The 22,130-nt window shown below is 37.0% G+C and overlaps 1 protein-coding gene across 2 annotated transcripts in view; it reads right to left on the bottom strand.

Annotated features, from left to right (window-relative positions):
* The window catches only part of DYM (dymeclin), a 622,931-nt gene that overhangs the window by 498,238 nt on the left and 102,563 nt on the right, over window positions 1-22,130 (bottom strand). For both annotated transcript variants that reach the window (XM_069104416.1, XM_069104414.1), the window contains exon 6: window positions 18,313-18,385. In XM_069104416.1, coding sequence (XP_068960517.1) covers window positions 18,313-18,385 — 73 coding nt within the window. The remainder of the gene's footprint in view (window positions 1-18,312; window positions 18,386-22,130) is intronic.

Below are 22,130 nucleotides of genomic sequence, written 5' to 3'. Positions count from 1 at the left end.
CAATGATAAAATTTGCTTCCCATGTCCTGAAAAAAGATGTATAGGACTCTCAGTGCAAAATAAGGAGTGTGTGTGTATCCAAACGTACATATATTATATGAGTGTATATACATATATATTTGAAATTACCAATGTGGAATTTTATTTTTCTTGATTATATGTGTAACAGGGGCTTTGTTTTTCTTTTGTTTTCAACTAGGGTGGGGCAGAAAAATAAGGCAGATTTTTGCTAACTGAAAAAATTAAATATAAAAAAGAAGATATAATTTAAATCTTAATTCTTTCAGGAAGTCTTTCTTATTCCTCACGCCACTCTGGACTGTTTTCATGTTGCTTTTTTTTATTGTCTCATTATGTTACAATACTTACTTCTAATCAGCAAGTTAGAATGCCAGGCCTGGAATCAGGAAGACTCATCTTCCTGAGTTTAGATCTGACCTGAGACCCTAGCTATGTGATCCTCGGCAAGTCACTTAACCCTGTTTGCCTCAGTTTCCTCATTTATAAAATGAGCTGGAGAAGGAAATGACAAATCACTCTAGTATATTTGCCAAGAAAACCCCAAATGGGGTCACAAAGAGTAAGATACGACTAAAAAAAATGAATGAACAACAAACATCTAACCAGATGAACAAGAATATCTACTTTGTAGTACAGGTTTTTGGTGGGTAGCTTTTCTTTTGAAAAAAATTTATTGATGCCTTCTTTTTTAAACAATCATTTCCTGGTGCCATCACTGCCTCACTGAACCCTTCCTCCTAATAAAGAAATGCAGCCAACCAAAATCAAAGAAGCAACTGTGTCTGTTAGCAAAGAGAACTCTTCCCTCCTCCCCAACCTCCCTAATGATGGGAGGGAAATAAACTCCTACTTTGCACATGGTGCTTTGTTAGGAACTATAGTGAATAACAAAAATGAATAAAACCCCATGCCCACCTAACAGAATTTACAATTTAAGAGGGAAGAGAAGATTTATACAAATAATTAATACATAATGTGCCCAAGTGTCAAGTGCCATAAAAGGCTGTACCAAAGTGCTATGGAAGTAAAGAACAGGGAAAGATCACTTCTGGTAAAAGTTGCAGGGTCAGGAAAGTTCTTTGAGCTGAACCTTAAATATGAGACTTCATTAGGAAGAGGTAAGGAGGAAGGTCTTTCTAAGTGGGAAAAACCAAAATAAGAAAAATGCATAGATATAGGTGGGAAAGGGAAGGGAACAAACAGTTATTAAGCACCTACTATGTGTCAGGCACTGTGCTAAGGGCTTTATAATACCATTTCATTCAATTATTTCATTTGGTCCTCACAACAACAGTGGGAGGTAAGTGCTATTATGACTCTTATTGTACAGTTAAAAAACTGAGGCAGAAGATCAGTGACTTGCTCAGAATCACATATTATATAAAAATACAAGAATCCTTTTGGGGTGAGGGATATTCATATTAATATTCATTTCTTCATCATTTATTAAGTATCTACCACAGTAAGATCTGGTATTAAGTCTATTAAGACTACTACTATTCTGGAAGTTAGAGGGATGCAAAATAAATAGAGGACAGCTAGGTAGCCCAGTGAATAGAGTTCCATGCCTCGAGTCAGGAAGAATCATCTCTCAGAGTTCAAATCTGGCATCAGACATTTACTAGCTGTGTGACCCTGGGCAAGTCACTTCACCCTGTTTGTTTCAGTTTCCTCATCTGTAAAATGAGCTGGAGAAGGACATGGAAAACCACTGCAGGATCTTTGCCAAAAAGAAAAAAAACCCAAATAGGGTCACAAAGAATCAGACATGGCTGAACATCAACAAAAGAAACTTAAGTGAGACTATATTCTCTGTCCTTAGGGAGTTTAAAATATTCTTGAGAAGACAAAAGGCAAAGGTGATAAAATATTTTGTACAGTGTTCTACACACAGAGCTTACATGCTTAGCTGTGTGGCAAATGCTGTTTTTATTGTCTTTTTTACACAACTGTATGTCCTTCTAGATAAATCAATTTTAAAACTAGCTTTCATATTTTTCTATGCATCACAAAACACCATTTTCCCACCAAATATCCTTATGGTTGTAGAAATATACACTATGAAATCATATGATCTGCAACTAGTGAAAGGGAAAAGACATTCATGAGGTGGACCAGCTAAATAAATTCTTAAAATGATCATTACCAAACGGGAATATTCCCTGTTGTTATCAGATATTTTCACCTCAGTTCACTTCTGGTTTTTCTCCCTTTTGGGGGCAGTAAAGAGTAAGAGAAGGGCAATGCCAGAGATTTCTCAGGCATCCTTTCTCTCCTGGCCAATCTCTGACCCACAGACTGAAGCCAGTAATATCTTTGTTTTTAAAAAGTATTTATAAAAAAAAATACAGAGATGCTAAAGTGAGTTTGGTGGTGGGGGGTGGGGGGAGGTTGGAGATGAGAGGGAGAGTAGCAAGAGGGAGATGGAGAGATAGAAGGAGAGGGAGAGAGAGAGGGAGGGAGAAAGGAAGAGAGGGGGAAAGGGGGAGAGAGAGAAAGTGAGAGGGGGTAGTAAAGGGAAGGAGGGGAGAAAGAGAGAGAGAGAGAGAGAGAGAGAGAGAGAGAGAGAGAGAGAGCAGAAAGAAAGAGCACTTTTTATGGAGTCAAATATTTTGGAAAGTATGTAAGTTTCTACCACTTCATCTAAAAACCAAACTTTTTATTGCTGTTTATGTAGATGAGACTTTGAACAGCTGTTCACATTCAAAACCAGAGTACTCTTGAAAAAAGAAAAATACAAACTGGCTCTAAAACTCCAAAAAAAAATAGTTAAGACAATCATTTATTTTTACAAAATGTACATGAATAGATTTTGCAAACCAATTTCTTAAACATATAGTACTGACCACCAAAGTGTTATGATGTCTTCCAAGAAAATAATTATCATAATTAAATATTTCAACCCTTCACCTTCACCTTCACTCTCATCTATTTTTAAGTAATCATTATTCCATCTAAGCTTCTTTGCTAGCAAACTGCAACAATGTCAAATTATATTAATATTGATTATAAAATGACTAAAATATTAGGTAAATGGTTTTACTTTTAACATGATTATAATTTCAAAAACAGTGGTGCCTCTTAGTGATATAAAACATTAGACAACTTTCTAACTCATGTGGAAGTCTGTAGGGCTAGGAAAATCCCAGGTTTTCCTAGGTAGAAAATGAAATATAAGCAGCAGTAATGTAAGGGGGATGGATAAGAAACCCAATTCTACTACAATGGTCTTTCAGAATCAATCACATTTCAGTAATCAATGAGTATAAATTTAAATTACAGGTCTCAAGAGCAACAATTTTCAGAAAGTGACCCTATCTCCTGTGCTGATTATCAAGTTAACAGGCATCCGGCTGAAAGAGACCCTCACTGAGCATGAATGAGAACACGGGATATATCGCTGACAGTTTTTAAGGCTTGCCCCCTTCTCCATCTAACCACGATTCCTACCCCCATCAATTGCGCCCCCCCCCGTGACGCCACGGCCCTGCTTACCTCACCCAGCGTAACATAGGAATACGAGTGACGCAGAAACCTGGAAGCAGAAGTGGACTTTCCAAACTTCTCGTTCTCCCATCCCTTTCCCTCCATTAAAAAAAAAAGGTCTATATTATACTACACAACATCAATTCCTATCTCTTCCCCGTTTTTAAATTTTGGTTTTGGGGGCAGCTAGGTGCCGCAGTGAAGAGAGCACCGGCCCTGGAGTCAGGAGGACCCGAGTTCAAATCCGGACTCAGACACTTAACAGAAAAACTAGCCATGTGACCTTGGGCAAGTCACTTAACCCCAATTACCCTCCAAAAAGCAAAAAAAAAAACCAACAAATTTTGATTTTGATATGAACATTTTCACATATAAAGAACAGAAAAAGAGTACTGTTAATAGAACTGTGAATCTCTATTACAGCTTTATTTTTAAAGTCTTACTAAATTTAACTCTTTTGTTGCTTTTCATGCATTATATTTCCTTCTATAATGCAGTAACATACACCAACATATAACTATGGGCAATACACTTTTTAAGCAGACATAAAGAAGAATTGGTTGATGACATATAAGAAAATATTTATATAATTTCATACTCTTTGACCCAGCAATACCACTTCTAGGCTTATATCCCAAAGAGATCATAGAAGTGGGAGGAAGACCCATATGTACAAAAATATTTATAGCAGCTCTTTTTGTGGTGGCAAAGAACTGGAAATTAAGGGGGTGTCCATCAATTAAGGAATGGCTATACAAGTTGTGGTATATGAATGTAATGGAATGCTATTGTGCTATAAGAAACGAGGAGCAGACGGACTTCATATTTACCTGGAGAGGCTTATACAAACTGATGCTGAGTGAGAAGAGTAGAACCAGGAGAAATTTGTACACAATTACAGACACTATGTATGTGTGATGACCCACTTTGATAGACTGGACTCTTCTCAGCAATGCAGTGATAGAAGTCAATCCCAAAAGACTCATGATGGAGAGATTTCTACATCCAGAGAAAGAACTAGACAGAACTGAGTTTGAATCCAGATTGAAGCAAACTACCTGATCTTTCTCTTTTTCTTGTTTGGTTTTATTTCCTCTTCACCATTTTTCATTCCATCAGTTACAATCCTTCTTTATAACCTGACTAATGTCTAATGTGAAAGTATTTGCAGATCCTATACTTGATTATATGCCGCCATTGTGGGGGAGGAGGGGAGTGAGGGGGACAAAATTTGAAACTCAAGGAATTGTGCGATTGAATCTTATAAACTAAAAGTAAACAAATTAATTTAAAAAAAGAAAAAATATTTATGAAATTGACTGTCTTTTTCTTTAACTTCCCTCATAGAGTGTACAGATAAACTTAGAAGCAACAAATTTTTTAAAATTCAAATAAATATTCCAAAAGACCAAAATGAATTCTAGCTTGCTATAAGTTCTCCAATTTCATCACTCAGAAACCCCTAAGTAGGTAAAGTCACATAATAAAGATGTGGTGGAATGAACACTAGACTGAAATTCAAAAGATCTGTGTTCAAATCCTGTTTCTGTAACTTACTTACTGCCTGTGTGACTTCCTGGATAAGTGACTTTACCTCTCAAGGTCTCTCTCTGTAAGTGAGGAGGTTAGAAAAGATGTTCTCCTATGCCCAAAGAGCTATAAAAAAGTCTATACCCTTTGACCCACCAATACTACTTCTAGAGCTATATCCCAAAGAGATCAAAAAGTGGGAGGACCCCCCCATATGTACGAAAATATTTATAAAAGCCCTTTTTGTGGTGGCAAAGAATTGGAAATCAAGGGAATGCCCATCAATTGGGGAATGGGCAAACAAGTGTGGTATATGAATGTAATGGAATACTATTGTGTTATAAGAAATGAGGAACAGACAGACTTCATAATAATCTGGAGAGACTTATAGAAACTGATGCTGAGTGAGGAGAACAGAACCAGGAGAACTGGTTACATCATATCTGTGACAACTAACTCTGCTAGACTGGGCTCCTTTCAGCAATGAAAGGTTATAGGACAACTCCAAAAGTGATGGAAAGGGATATCCACATTCAGAGAAAGAACTACGGAGTCTGAATGCAGAATGAAGCAAACTACTTGCTCTCCCTCTTTTGTGTTTTGTTTCGTTCCTTCTCTCTCATTGTTCACTCCATTGGTTATAATTCTTCTTAACAACGTGACTAATGTTTAATGTGAAGGTATCTGTAGAGCCTGTATCAGATTGCATGCTGCCATGGCGGGGGAAGGAAGGGAAGAAGGGGGAGAAAATTTGGAACTCAAGGGACTGTGGAACTGAATGCTGTAAACTAAAAGTAAATAAGTAAAATTTTTTAAAAAGATTTTCAGGAAAAAACTTCGAAAAAAAGAAAAAAAAAGAAGTTCTCTTAAGGTTCCTTGCCCCAAATCCTACGATCTTTCTGGAACCACCATCCTTTTCAATGGAACAAAAGAGATCCCATCTTAACAAGATAAAATAAGTTGATTATGGATATCATGTATTAAAATTATAATCCACAGATAACCAGAACCAGTTCAAATGTATTAAAAGGCAAAAGAGAGAAAGACTTAACAGTATGAGCACAGGACTTCGAATCAAAGAACTAGGATGTTAGACTGAGTGTCTACAAACATATAGTTATTTAAGCCTATTAGGTTGACCCCTTACTACCTAAATAATGCTGGTGATTATTTCCTGGGTTATTATAAAATTTATTCAGCCTATAAAGATGCAGAGTTAATGTCATTTTTTAAACAGAATGTAATGCAACTCCACTCTTGGATGTTCACTAATCAAAAGAAGAGCAATGAAAACTCGAATATACAGTTTCACATGCAAGGTAACTAAGAGGCTACCAAAAACTACCAAGCATGACTGCAGCTATCATTATTGTTTTAGTGCCTTTAATAGCTTAAGCCAAAGAAAAGTATCCTTTCAAAAGTAGCCTTAAACAGGCATATAACATGTTACTAACGACCAATAGATTAGCCTTTGGTTATTAGAATATTATACAATGTTAAGAATAAATATATAAATTAATAGAAAAAATTGGAAGGAAACAAAATAAAGAAAAGGGAGAATTTCTTCAGTTAACCATATTATTTATATTAAAGGACTAGTTTTAAAACTAGAGAAAACCAAGCCAGCTACCCAACCTAAAACATTTCCTTTTGATAAGGGGTATATACAATAGAGCAGCAGCACACAGATGACAAAAATAAACTGGCAATCCACCTGAGAGGACAGAACAGCATAGGTTAAGGAAGGATTAAGCAAAACAGAATCCCATCCCCAGGAAGACAGAAGTGAGAAGCCTCTACCCCTTCAAAACCAAACACTTTACTTACATACCACGAAATCCCTATTAACCTCTGCTGGGCAACAGATTGTACTTGACCTTTAAGATAGTTAGATGCTTACTATTTTTTCTACATCATTGTTAAACTCAGTGGAAAACTTCATAGAAGATGGGTTAAGCTTTTAAAAACAAAACAAAAAATAATTTTCTTATTTGAGGTAAATCATTAGCTTTTAATTTTAGTAGACACAGTTTTAAACAATGCAATGTCCCAGAGAAGCAGATCTTCAGATATTTAAAAACAAACCAATGAATCTCAAAATGAGTTAGATTCCCTAAGATGTGGACATATGGGCATCAAACAGTATCTTCATTATGTTTATTCTTGGACCCAGATACTGGAGCTACACTGCACCTACCCACACAAGACTTAATAAGGGAAAGGAAAGGAGGGAAAATCAAACTTCAATATTTTTTTTGGCACATGCCCCAGCTCCCTGCCTTATTAAAGGTAGCAGAGGGAAGGTAAGAATTACAACTCAACTGGAGACCAAGAATGCTAACATAATCCATGCTTCAGTTTTTACTTCAAAAACATGCTGGGAAGGGTCAGTCCAACCTCTTTATTTTACAGATTAGAAATTGAGACCAAGAGAGATTAACTGACCTACATAAGGTCACACCACTAATAAGTGGCAGAGGCAGGATTTGACCCCAGTATTAGTAACATTGCCCCCTTCTGCCCACCATGAAAGCTCCAGACATAGAAATGTGGGAACAAGAAATTAAATCTTTAGTTAACTGAAGAGAATGTTCAGAGAAACAAACTGCAAAATGTCAAACCAAAGTCACTCAACACTGGAATTTTTTATTGGAAATTATTTTCAAAGAATTTAAATTTCTGTGTTGATGCAGGAATACCATAGGATATTAGACAACAAAAGAAAAACATAAGAACCATGATTTTATTTTTCAGCTCCACACAAAAGAAGCCAAACACCATAGGGATCACAAGTTAGTTAACTGAGTTCCAAAACTTTTCTAGTCAGCTGGCAAGTCCTTAGACATAATGCTAGCACGTTACAAAATTATAAGAGAGTAGTTAGAAACAGCACAGCAGACTTGTCAATCATTTAATGATGTGTTCAATATGTTCAATCCATGTTCTTTAAAAGACTTTGTACTCATCACTTCCCCTGATAGAACTGTAGTCTATGATTTCTGCAACATTTCCTCCTGTGTGTCCTCATTACCATATAACTCTTTGCATTTTTTCCTGATTAAGCATTATTGTTTCTTCTAATAATGGGGTTTTTCTACTGACTTCTACAAGTTTGATCCCACACAAAACTTAATAAGTAAAGGCAGAAACCATAAAAGTGGTTTATCAAAAATACAGATGACATGAAACTGGGAGATAGTTTAACACACTAAAAGGCAGTTCCAATACCAAAAAAAGAGAGAGAGAAATTCTGACCAGTTAGAATTATGCACCAAATTGAATAGAATTAAATTTTAAAGATAAATGTAAAGTTCTATATTTAGGTTCAAAAAATCAATCTCATAAGTATAAGAAAGAAGCATCACTAGATGACAGTTCATGTGAAAAAAGATCTGTAGGTGTTAGTGACCTACAAGCTCAATGAGTCTGAAATATCCTTTTTTTTTAACCGTTACTCCATCTTTTCAAATGGCATACTGACATTCTTTCTCATTGTTAGCTTGTGATACACAGAGAACAAGTTAGGCACTGCCTTTCACTAATAAAAGTGAACCTAAGCCTAAAGGTATACGTAAAAGAGATAAATTACTCTCTAAGACATGACACTTTTTAAAAGGCCTAACATTCATCCAATGTCCACAAGATGATAGGTAAATGAGAATACAGAAGAAACAAATTCATTCTTAAGGATGAAATTAAGTTAATTTTTATTGGCTTTGTTTGAGTAGAATCTTATACTCTAATTAAGATTTGAAAAAGTTATTTCAGTGGTACAATTAAAGTCTAATTTCTCAATTCACTTCTAAAAATAAGCCCATGGCTCCCGTCACTCACCCTTTCAGCTGAGTGCCTCATATTTCACTAAAAAAAAAAAATGAGATCATTTACTAAGAGTCCCTCTTCTTCATCATGTATCACTAAGGGGGAGAGTTGACTCTTCTACTTGCCAAAGCCAACCTCTCCACACACACAAGTGATTCCATTCCTTCCTGTCTACTCCCACAGATCACTCATCGCCACTCTGATTTACCTTCAATCTCTCGCTGTCTACTGGATGCTTCTCTACTCTCTATAAACATGCCTATGACTCCCCTATCTTCAAAAGCCCTCCCTTGATCTATTTTATTCCTGCCTGACTTTTCTTCTCTCTTTTGCAGTTAAACTCTTTGAGAAAATATCTAAATAGAAGCTTCCACTTCCTTCCCTCTCACTCTCTTCTTAATTCTCTGGAATCTGGGTTCCAACTTTCTCATTCAAGTGTGAAACTGTTCTCTCCAAACTTACCAATGATCTCTTTAAGCTCCAACTTATGGTCTTTTTTCAATTCTCATCCTTGACCTCTCTGCAGTCTTTGATGTTGTCGATGACTGCTTAATACTCTCTTCTCTCTAGATTTTCAGGACATTACTCTCTTCTGGTTCTCCTCTTATCTGTCTGACTATTCTTTATCAGTCTTCTTGGCTAGATTTTCATTGAGATTGCATCCCCAATCATGGGTGTCCACCAAGACTGTGTCCTGGTTCTTCTTCTCTTGTCCCTCCAGACTATTTTACTCAGGGATCTCTTCAGATCCCATGGTTTCAACTACTACATGTATGCAGATGATTCTCAGACTTATTTTTCAAAGCCCTAAACTCTTCCAACCTCAGTCTAGAATCTCCAACTGTTTATTGGACAATTCAAACTGTATGTCTTAGAGACATCTTAAACTCAGCATGCCTAGAACTGAATTCATTATATATGTACAATGTATACACATACTACATATAATTAAATGTATGTTTATATAGAACATATTTATACCCATATCATTTGTATATTATATAAATTACCTATAAATATATAAATCTCTTGCATATAATTGCAAACTGACTTTTAATTATATGTACATCTTAACTAATTATATATTCATATTACATATACATACATGCAGGTGTGTATGCATATATACATGCATCTACACATATGTATATGCATATATGTGTATACACACATAAATATATATGAGGCATAATAGTGTGGTATACAGAGATATACCCTAGAACTCAGGAAGATCTGGGCTGAAACATCATTTCTGATAAAACACTGGTTATACAATGCCAAGCAATTGTCAATGTCCCAAACAACTCTCTAAGGCCATAAAGTTGCTGAGAAAGTGGTGATTCAGCAACAGCAGGAATTTCCTCATTAGGGAACTATTTAAATCAGTGAGATCACAGGTACAGACCAAAAGATATCATATGTCCTCATGAGCATAAATATAATATCAAGATGTCTTCATCCATTCACTATTGGGTTATCTTTTGAAAGGAAATTTAAGACATTTGTATAAGCAATAAAACATGCTAAAAGTGTTTGTTTAAACTACCACTTCCTACAATATGAAGATATAAAATTTTATTTTCTTTCCTACAAATGTAAAGAGAAAAGCTTGACATATTTCTGGAACATAAAATTTTCACTAAATTGAGAACCAGAAGGGACCTTAGAGAACACTTGGTCCAACCTCCTCCATTTACAAAAAAGTAAACATCCTAGACAAGTGGCTTGCTCAGGGTCACACAGACCTTAAGTAAAAGGTCAACTCAGATCTGTCTAATTCCAAACTGAAGGCATTTTCCAAGACACCGTGATGAGTATCAATTAACTAAACTCAGAGGAACTATCATTGATTTATGAAGGTAAGTAGGTGGGCAATGAATGGCACTTCCTATGGTAGGTCTATTGTAGTGACTACAATCAAGTGACCAGACAAAATGGCTGGACCCCGACGTCCAACTTTCTCCCCCAGCTACTCCACAAAGACCTAGCAATAGCACTGGGACATACTCTGCTTGGAAATACACTGAAAGATGATTTTCTGCCATTTGTAGCCCAAATAGGCCTAGAAAAAGTGGTCTAGGGCAGAGTCAAGATGGCAGAGTAGAAACAGGACACCCGCACTACTCCCGCTTCCACCTCCTCCAATTCATATGAAAAATGACTCTAAACAAACTTTGGAGCAACAGAACCCACGAAGTGACAGAGAGAAGCTAACTTCCCACTGAAGACAGCCCGGCAGGCTGGCAGGAAGGGACTAGCATAGTGTGTTGGGAGCTGAGCCCAGCCCAGCCCCACATGAGCCTGAGGTTTTAGCCTCAAGGTGGCCACAACCAGCTGCCAGCTGGAGGGACTTCAGATCACCAACAGCTGTGGCGGATTCCAGAATCTGCCGAAGACAAAGTGAGAGGACAGTGTAGACTTTACGGGAGCAGGGAGTTTGGGAGTGCAGTCCAGCTTTTGCTCCCAGGGTGAGAAGTGGCTGAGGCATAGCAGCCATGCAACCACCACCTCATGGATGCTTCAGAGATCCTGGCCTGCAGATTGTAGGGGGACAAAGCAAACAGTCTGAGGGGTAATCACTCTTGCTTTAACCTGCTTGGATCTGGATCACTGTCTAGGGTGGAGATCCTGGGGTGTGTGACCAGTTTGCCAGAGAGTGTGGAGGCTTCAGAGAGGGCACCCAACTAATAATAGCTCCAGCAACTGAGAAAACCCCAGTGAATGGGACAAAGCTCCCTGCTCTGGTAGCAGAGTTCTACTGTGGCAAAAAGCTCAAAAGTCAAGTAATTGAGTGGCAACATGAGCAAGCAAAGGAAGCAAAGCAAGCAGAGCAATCCAACTTTACATTCTATTTTGGGGATAAAAAGGATCAAAGCATGGAACAGGAGGAAGACAGTGAAGTCAGAACTCCTGTACCAAAAGCTTCCAAGAAAAATATGAGCTGGATACAGGCCATAGAGGAGTGTAAGAAGGATTTTGAAACCAAATAAGAGAAGTGGAGGAAAAATTGGGAAGAGAAATGAGAATGATGAAAGAAGATTATGAAATGAGAGTCAACAACCTGAATGAAGAAAATAACACCTTAAAAAATAGATTAACTCAAATGGCAAAAGAGGCTCAAAAAGGCAATGAGGAGAAGAATGCCTTAAAAAGCCGAATTTGCCAGATGGAAAAAGAATCAAAAGCTCACTGAGGAGAATCATTGCTTCAGAATTATATTAGAGCAAATGGAAACTACTGACTTTATGAGAATGATCAGGGAAGTAGTCCAACCCTCTAGACTTACAGAACTTCCCAACTAGTTGACAGTGACTGGGGCCAGCAATAGGTGATTAGAGCTCCAACCACAGGCAGTCCCACAGTTGTTTTGTCAAGATCTAAAGTGAGGTCAGGAGTTTGCAAAGCTCAAACCAGAAAGGCTACACTTATCCTTGGCTCAGATAACTCTGAGAGTGCTGAAAGACTGCAGGTCCACAGCTTAAGCCAGCCCTGAAATTTCTGAAGAACACAGCACTCAATATTCCCAAGAAAGTGGGGCCCAAGAAAATACAAAAAAGATACGAGCAAGGCTCAGATGCTCCTTCTCCAGAAGTGTACAGAGATTAGTCCTAAAACAAATATGAGTAAAAAAAAAAAAAAGAATCCCACTATAAAAAGTTATAATGGTGACATGGTGCCCAAGACAAAAATTCAGAAGAATAAAATGACTCCAAAATATCTATAAACAAGATCTGAAAGAAAAGCAAGGCTTGGACATAATTCCCTCCAGAATTCCTCAAGAAATGAAGCCAAGATTTAAAAAGAAAGAGTTAAAAATGATTCTGTAAAAAAATTGAAAGTGCTAGAGAGAAATGGAAAAGAAATGAGAGCAATTCACTAAACACTTAAGAGAATTGTAACAGCACAAGAGTTACAAAACCTTAGACAAGAAATAAGACTCTGTGAAAATTAAAATGAATCAAATAGAAGTAAATGATTCTATGAGACAATATAAAAGATTAAAACCAAATCAAAAAGAATGAAAAAAGCTGAAGAAAATACATTAGCTCATGACAGAAACAAATGAACTGGAAAATAGGTCAAGAAGAGAAAATCTAAGAATCATTGGACTACTTGAAAAAAACAACAAACACATCACATTTCAAGAAATAACAAAAGTTGGGGTGGCCAAGTAGCACAGCGAGTAAGAGCACCGGCTCCAGTGTCAGGAAGACCTGGGGATCGAATCTGGGCTCCGACACTTAGCACCCACCCAGAAACACCTGGCTGTGTAACCTTGAGCAAGTTACTTAACCCCAATTGCTTAGGGGAGGCCAGGTGGCTCAGCGAGTAAGAGCACCAGCTCCAGTGTCGGGATGACCTGGGGATCAAATCTGGGCTCAGATACTCAGCACCACACCCAGAATTAACTGGCTGTGTAACCTTGAGCAAGTTACTTAACCCCGATTGCTCATAAAAAAAAAGAAATAACAAAAGAAAATTTCCTAGAATTCTCAAAAATAAAGAAGAAAGTAAAAATAGACAAATCTACTAGTCGCCTCCTGAAACCCCTAAATGAAAATTCTCAAGAATGCCATAGTAAAAAATCAAGATCTTTCTGTACAAAGAAAAAATACTGAAAGGAGCCAGGAAAAAAAAATTACAACACAGAAAAATGCAAAAGAAAAAAGTTTAAAACCAATAACTTCCTCAAAAGAAAATAAATATAATCTCTACGATGGAGCAAATAAACCTTATATGAAATAGAGAATTTCCAAGCATTCCTGATGAAAAGAGAAGAGCCAAGTACTAACTTTGAAATTCAAACATAGGAGGCAAAATTTCTAAAATATACAGAGAACTGACTCAAAGTTATAAGAACACAAGTCATTCCCCAATTGTTAAATGGTCAAAGGATATGAACAGACAGTTTTCAGAGAGAAGAAATCAAAGATATCTATAATCATATGAAAAAACACTCTAAATCACTATTGATTAGAGAAATGCAAATCACACAACTCCAAGGTACCACATCTTACTGGTCAGACTGGTTAACATGACAAAACAGGAAAATGATAAAGGCTAGAGAAAATGTGGGAAAATGGGAACACTGATACATTGCTGGTTGAGTTATGAACTGATCCAACCATTCTAGACACCAATTTAGAACTATGCCCAAAGGGCTATAAAAATGTGCCTACCCTTTCACCCACCAATACCACTTCTAGGGCTGTATTCCAAAGAGATTATACAAGTGGGAGGAGGACCCATATGTAAAAAATATTTACAGCAGCTCCTTTTGTGGTGGCAAAGAACAGGAAATCAAGGGGATGCCCATCAATTGGGGAATGGCTAAATAAGTTGTAGTATATGAATGTAATGGAATATTATTGTGCTATATAAGAAACAAGGAAGGGTGGTTAGGTGGTGCAGTGAGTAAAAGCACCGGCCCCAGAGTCAGGAGGACCCGAGTTCAGTTCCAGCCTCAGACACTTAACACACACACAAAAAAACTAGCTGTGTAACCTTGGGCAAGTTACTTAACCCCAATTGCCCTCCAAAAGGCAAAAAAAAAAAAAAAGAAACGAGGAGCAGACAGACGTCATAATAACCTGGAGAGACTTACATAAACTGATGCTGAGAGAGGGGAGCAGAACCAGGAGAACACTGCACACAAATACAGACACATTATATCTGTGATGACTGACTTTGATAAACTGGGCTCATCTCAGCAATGCAAGGATATAAGACAACTTTTCCAAAGGACTAATAATGTAAAATGCTATCCACATCCAGAGAAAGAATTACAGTCTGAATGCAGACTGAAGCAAACTACTTGTTCTCTCTTTCTTGTTTTGTTTTGTTATTTCTTTCTCATTCATTCCACTGGTTATAATTCTTCTTTATGACTAGACTAATGTTTAACGTGAAGGTATATGTAGAACCTATATTGGATTGCATGCCACCATGGGTGGGAAGAGGGGAAGAGAAGGAGGTGGAGAAAATCTGGAACTCAAAAACCTGTGGAACTGAATATTGTAAACTAAAAATAAACAAACAAAAAAAAAAAACCACAGGAGTCAAGAAATATAAAAAGGTAAATACTAGCAAGCAATAAGAATAGACTAAACAAGGGTTTGAAACCAGGAAGATGTGAGTTTAAATCCAGCCTCAGACACTCACAAGCTGTTAAGTGACATGGGCAAGTCACTTAACCTCTGTTTGCTTTAATCTGCTGGAAGAGGAAATGGCAAAGCACTCCAATATCTTTGCCAGGAAAACCCGATGGACAGTATGGTTTCTGGGGTCACAAACAGATGGACACAATCAAATATCTTAACAATAAAAGCAAAGTTATTACACTCAAATAAGAAAGATAACACAAGTATCTGTTCAGAACCCTAAAATATTATCAAGGTTTATAGAGGGAGTTAAATGAAACAGAGGGCCTAGAAGTTGCTTGATCATGCTTTGATGACCTTAAAAGAAGAATGGAAAGGGAGGAGGAAAGGTATAAACCAGGGAGGAAAGTGGAAAAGAAAATCTAGAAAAAATTATACCACATGGGGCGGCTAGGCGGCACAGTGAATAGAGCACCGGCCCTGGAGTCAAGAGGACCTGAGTTCAAATCTGGCCTCAGACGCTTAACACTCACTAGCCATGTGACCTTGGGCAAGTCACTTAACCCCAATTGCCCTCCAAAAAGCAAAAAAAAAAAAAATTATATCACATAATTGGTGTGTTCAAGTCAAAGGCTATTCAAACTAGAAAGAAGAGGAGTGGGCAACATTGGAAATTCATTTTTATCCGAATTGGTCAAAAGATGGTAAAACATACACATGCACACACATGTAAGCATGCATACATATGTATGTATACGCACATGGACACGCAAAACTGGTGCAGAAATAAATTTGCTCAACAGAAAAAAAAAAGAGAAAATGAGAAGAGATGGGAATGCTGAACACACTCTTTATTGTTAACCACCCTTTTTTTCTTTGAAAAGGCCGAGAAGCAAAAAGGAAATGTATAGGAGAATATGATGGAAGGAAATACACAATTATATGTGAAGAATGTAGGGAAAAATATTTGTAACAATTTCTCTGATAAACATCTAATTTCCAAGATATATAAGGAACTGATTCAAATATATAAAAGCCATTCTCCAATTGATAACTGGCTAAAGAACATGAACAAGCTGTTTTCAAAGGAAGAAATCCAAGCCATCGATATCCATATGAAAATTATTCCAAATCACTAATAATTTAGGAAATGCACATTAAAGCAACTCTGAGGTTCCACCTTGCACAAATCACAACAACAAAATTGACAAAAATATAACATCTTATGTTGAATGACCTGTGGGAAAACAGGCAGATTAATATACTGTTGGTGGAGCTGGGAAGTAATACGCCCATTCTGAAAAAGTTACTAAGTTATACATATCCTTTGACCTAGTGATACCACCAAAGAAATCAAAGAAAGGGAAAAAGGACTCTATAGCAGCTCATTTTGTTCTAGCACAGAACTGGAAACACTAAGGTGTCCATCAATTGGGGAATGGCTAAACAAATTATATGCATGTAAAGATACACTGTGCTATAAGAAATGATGAAAAGGATAAATTCAGAGACCTTGGCAAGCTTGTATGAATTGGTGCAGAGTGAAATACACAGAACCTAGAGAAAAATTTCTACAAGAACATCGTAAAGACAAATAACTTTAAAAAAAATCAATCAATTTAATCAATGCAATGACCACCCACAATTCCAGAGTACCCATGATGAAGCATGCCAATCATCTCCTGACAGAAAGGTGATGACACAGGGTCTACCTATATATGTAAGTGAGACATATATTTTTGGATGTGGTCAATGTGGGAATTTGCTTTTCTTAACTATGAATATTCATTATAAGGGTTTTAGATTTTGTTTTTGTCGTTTGCTTTTTCTCGACGGGAGAGAAAAGAGCTTTTTATAAATTAAAAGACAAAATAAAATTACCTGAAAATGAGTTAAAAGTCCAATTAGTGTACCAATATTAATTGGGTATTCACAGTATAAAAAGCAAATTATTAGACACTAGGGGAGATAAAAAAGAAAAGGAATATTTCATGTACTGATTAACTTTTAAAATCTATTGATGGGGGCCGCCAGGTGGCTCAGCAAGTAAGAGAACCAGCTCCAGTGTCAGGATGACCTGGGGATCAAATCTGGGCTCAGATACTCAGCACCTACAAAAAACTGGCCATGTAACCTTGAGCAAGTTACTTAACCCCGATTGCTTAAAAAATAAAAAAAAATCTATTGATTGTATTGTCTGAAAATGTTTTATTAATAAACAATTCCCTTTGTCAATAAAGATAAATATAACACTACACTGTGTTACTCAAGATTTATACTTGTTAATTGAAAATTTTCCTTTAGTTTTTAGGTCTAGAAGACTAACAAATGACCTGGCATCTCCATGGTTAGAAATGATTCACAAAAACTCTAACTCTGCTATACTCTGATATGATAAAAAGGGCATCCAGGAAGCCTAGACAATAAACTAGCCTAGCTTCTTCAAAGTGTTCATAGAAAACAGGGACAGGATGGGGCAGCCAGGTAGCACAGCGAGTAAGAGCACTGGCTCCAGTGTTGAGAATACCTGGAGATCAAACGCCGGGCTCAGACACTTAGCACCCACCCAGAAACACCTGGCCGTGTAACCTTGAGCAAGTTACTTAACCCCAATTGCTTAGGGGCGGCCAGGTGGCTCAGCGAGTAAGAGCACGGGCTCCAGTGTCGGGATGACCTGGATCAAATCCAGGCTCAGATACTCAGCACCACACCCAGAAATAACTGGCCATGTACCCTTGAGCAAGTTACTCAACCCCAATTGCTTTAAAAAAAAAGAGAGAGAAAACTGGGACAGGATGTACAGTAGTATAAATATTTCTGTACTACCATCAAACAATATTATCCAGACATGAGTTAATAAGTTTTTTGATGACAGATCCTAAGAAACATATCCTCATGCAAAAAGAAATTATAAAAAAAAAAAGCAAGGCAGATTGGCAATGATTGGGATCAGAATTATTATGGCAAAAGTATCTTATTTTTAATCTTCAAATAATGTAGTCTCCACAGCTCTTTCTCTACAAAGGAGAAAAGACAGTGGATCAACAGCACAACTAAGACAAACCAATAAATAGAGTGGAAATCACATGCCAAATTTTGTACAAAAATTAGTTTCACTTTTTTTTTAAATTCCACTGAACAGTCTAATCTGTTGGCTGGGTTGACCAACTGTTTGTACATTGTATAGACACAATTAGAATACTATTGGGCCAACGCAAAAAGTGGACATATGGCTTTGAAAGAGACAAAATACAAGTACTATATCTGGTTCTACACACTATAAAATGCTAACAAATTCATCATTTTGAGAATACAAAGAAAACATAAACAAATCCTGATGATCAGAACTTACAAGAGCGGGATGTCAATGATTAACTTGATTAAGCAGCAAAGCAGTTCTTCTATGAGATCTTCAGAGTCAGCTTCTGGTAAGATACATCAAAGGTTCATCAGAAAACAGAAGACTGGCATCTCTCCTCCAAAAGTCAGATGACTCTTCATTCAAATGCAAAATAAGAGTTATTATTACCAGAAATGTGTTCATCCTTTAACGAAACCCAAATTAAGCACCCAGTTAAGACCTGTATGATCAAACCCTGGTATAGGAATTCAGTGTCATAAACTTTTAGCAATTCTTTTTTTTTTCCTCAATGGACATATCTAAATATATGTAGATTTTTGTTTTCAATTGCACTATGCCTCACCATGAATAGCACTTGGAAAGTAGTCTTCTGAGAAGAAAATGCCTAGGAGAGGTACACTGTAAGAATTATGCTAGGGGCAGGTAGGTGGTGCTGTGAATAGAGCACAGGCCCTGGAGTCAGGAGGACCTGAGTTCAAATCCAGCCTCAGACACTTAACAGAAAAACTAGCCATGTGACCTTGGGCAAGTCACTTAACCCCAACTGCCCTCCAAAAAGCAAAAAAAAAATAAATAAATATATATATATATATATATATATATATATATATATATATACACATATGCTATACAAAAGCTGAGTCAAAGAAAGAGGAAGACCTAGCTTAATTTAGCAAATAAGAAAGAGGACACGCAACATCTACTCCTAAGGCGATAGGAAAAGCAGTCGATAAACAGAGTTTTTACAGAACAGTCTCTCTACCAAAGCTGCCCAATTTAAACCACATGAGTTAACAACGTACTCCTAAGTGGATGTGTTATAAAGGTCACCCTCTGGCTCACCTTCCCAAATGCAGTGACCCAGATCTGAGTAGTCACATTTGAAAAATCACTCACTGAGTCCCTAAAGAGGATTTCAAACCAAATAACTTAGCCAGTTTAATAACATCCCACTAGTCAGGCAAAGCAGCCAGAACAGCTTGTTTATCACCAAAGGTGAAAGAACAGACTCTGGAAAACCCAAAGACTTTGCCTGATTGAGTCTTTTCTCCCAAGAGGGAAAAAAATTCTGATTTTAAACATAAAAATAGTGGCAAGGATTCCCTACTCTGTAGTCCAAGCATCACTCTAAAGCATGACCTCACCTCCTCATGAACAAAGTTTACAGCTGAGTCAATTAAGCAATGCAACCACAGCTTTATTGCGACTTTTTAAAAAGAAAATGATGATGAAAAATAGATTTAGTGCAAATGAAATGTGGCATTTCAAAGCCAAAAATATAATAGCAGTTCATGTCAAGAATGAGCATTTTCCAAATGAAATTATTAAGGGTTTGCATTTGCTAAAAGAACATTCCTTCAAAAGACCACATCCAAGTTTTTCTTCTTATCTGGGGGCAGATAAGTGGTAGAGTGCAGATAAGTAATATGAAAATAAAGATTTTCAACTGCTGAATGTTTCTTGGATTTACAGGGAAGCACAAGTAACATGCAAAATACCATTATTTTCAAAGGAACTTTCAAAGCTTTCACACAAGGTCAAATACGTATTTTCCTTGGTTCTTAGAGTGTATAAAGCACTGAACTTGGAGTAAAGAAGACCAGGGCCCAAGCATTGCCTCAGACAACTACCAGCTGAATGAAGCTTGGGAAAACTACTTAACCTCTGCAGGCCTGCAATAGTTCAGGTGGGAGGGGCAGAAGTATCAGACTTTTTCACTTTTCATACACTTGATTCAATCCGTCTGAATATGTAGGGTGAGTAAGCACTCAGTCCACTTGGTCATTTCACAGCTCTATGGCGGCCAAAGTTGGGCTCTGATAAGACCACAGAACAATCAGCATCACAAGAGAAAATTATTCTAAAGCCAAAATGCTCCCAACCTAAGCCAGTTGTCTCAGAAGGCATGCTGCTGGCTAAAAGGATATAGATGACTCAGGACAAACCCATGGCCACTATCAGGAAAAGGAGACCAAAGAACACAACTTAGCATTACCATTATACCTGAAGCATTTTCATGAAGGAAAATAGCACCACTATCAAGAACTGAACCTATGACCTAATTCCTCCAAGAACAGATGGTTATGGTTTTGCAATACTCAAGCAAGATTAAATTACTGAAACTATGCAGTGCACACTCACTGGATATGCCTACTTCTAAGTTCAGTACAAACTGAGCTCAAACTCAATGTGTCCAAAACATAGCTCATAATCTTTCCCCATTAACCCAATCCTCCTCCAAACTTCCCTATTTTCATCAAGGGCACAACTATCCTTCCAGGAATCAAGGTTCACAACCTCGTAGTCATCCTCAATGTTTTACTTTTCCTTACCCAACATAATCAACTGGCTGCAAGTATTGTCATTTCTGCCTCTACAACATACATCTCTCCCCTTCTCTTCCCTCACAAGCCCATCACCACAGGCAGTTTCACAATCCTGACTCTAACTGTGAGTAGGTAGTCAAACAAGTGAAATATCAGTATGATACAATGGTGAAAGTTTCTATTTTTGAATCAAGACATGGGTTCAAATCCTAGTTCTGCTCTGAGAACTAGCACAGGTCAGTAGTGTTAGATTTTTAGTCAGGAAAACTGGTTCAAAATTCTGAGCAAATTACTTCCCCTCTCTAGGCATCAGTTTTCTCATCTGTAAAATTAGCAGGTAGAGATAGATTTCAGGGATTCCACAAACTTGTATGTGAAAAAAAAATTACATCTCTATTTTCCTTAACCTCTAACTGAAATTTAACATATCCTTCAATTGTTCAAAGACACTATTCTGAGGTCCTTAGGCCTCACTAAACTGCCAAAGGGGCCCAAAACAAGAAAAAGATGAGCAGCTCCTGAGACATGAAAAGGGTTATCTCTAAGCTCCCTTTAAGCTCTAAATCTATGATTCTATATATAATCCTACGACATCTCTTCCTTGGGCAGGGAAGCAGGAATTACCAAAAAGGTGAGAAGCAAAGAAGAAGAAAAAGAAAATGAGAAAAGCAGTCAGAGGAAATAAGTATGTGATGATTTAAGTCAGGCTACACGCAGTAATTAAAAGAACATTAAAAGAGAATGAGCTAATTTGTTATTTTCTTTAAATTTGCATTCAGAAAGTCAAACTGCCAGTTACTCACTATAGCCTATTACTACATAGTGCCAAGCATAAGTACTAAAAAACACACCAAGAAATGACAGAACTACATTCCAAAAAATGTTAGTAGAGTGCCTGACAAGCTCAAAGCACAACAACTTTCTTGAAATTAAAACCAAACAGATGATGGTACTAGATACTGTGTTATTGCCAATTTTAATAGTAAAGAATATCTAAATTATTTTAAAACATTTAGTTTTGTTAATTTTTATCAAAAATATGTACACAAATTATTCTTTAAAAGTTATACCATGTTTTAAACTACCTCCGGAAACAAAATTAATTTGACCTAAAGACCCGTGTTCTATGGCAATGTAAAACATGCACCAACTACAGCACTGAGCTTAACTGCTCTTGTTGTTTCAGAAAAAGGGACCCATCATTTAATGCTACAGTCAGTTACATTTTAACCAAAATCCTACGAGTCCCACACAGGAAAACTGATTATACTATGGAATTATTTTCTGTCTTAAAAAAATTAATATAAATTTTTAAAAATTTGTTTTAATTCAATTTTATTTTCACTTCTGAATTCTCTCCTTTTCCCTCTCCCCCATCCATTGTAAAGGTAAAAATACAAAACCCATTAAAAATATGTATTCACACAAAGCAAATAGGAAGGAAGGAAGGAAGGAAGGAAGGAAGGAAGGAAGGAAGGAAGG

This window comes from Petaurus breviceps, unplaced genomic scaffold (genome assembly GCF_028583685.1).
Source record: "Petaurus breviceps papuanus isolate PSGF00001 unplaced genomic scaffold, PetGlider_PUasm1.0 131, whole genome shotgun sequence".
NCBI lineage: Eukaryota > Metazoa > Chordata > Mammalia > Diprotodontia > Petauridae > Petaurus > Petaurus breviceps.
This window is presented reverse-complemented; position numbering and strand designations above follow the sequence as displayed.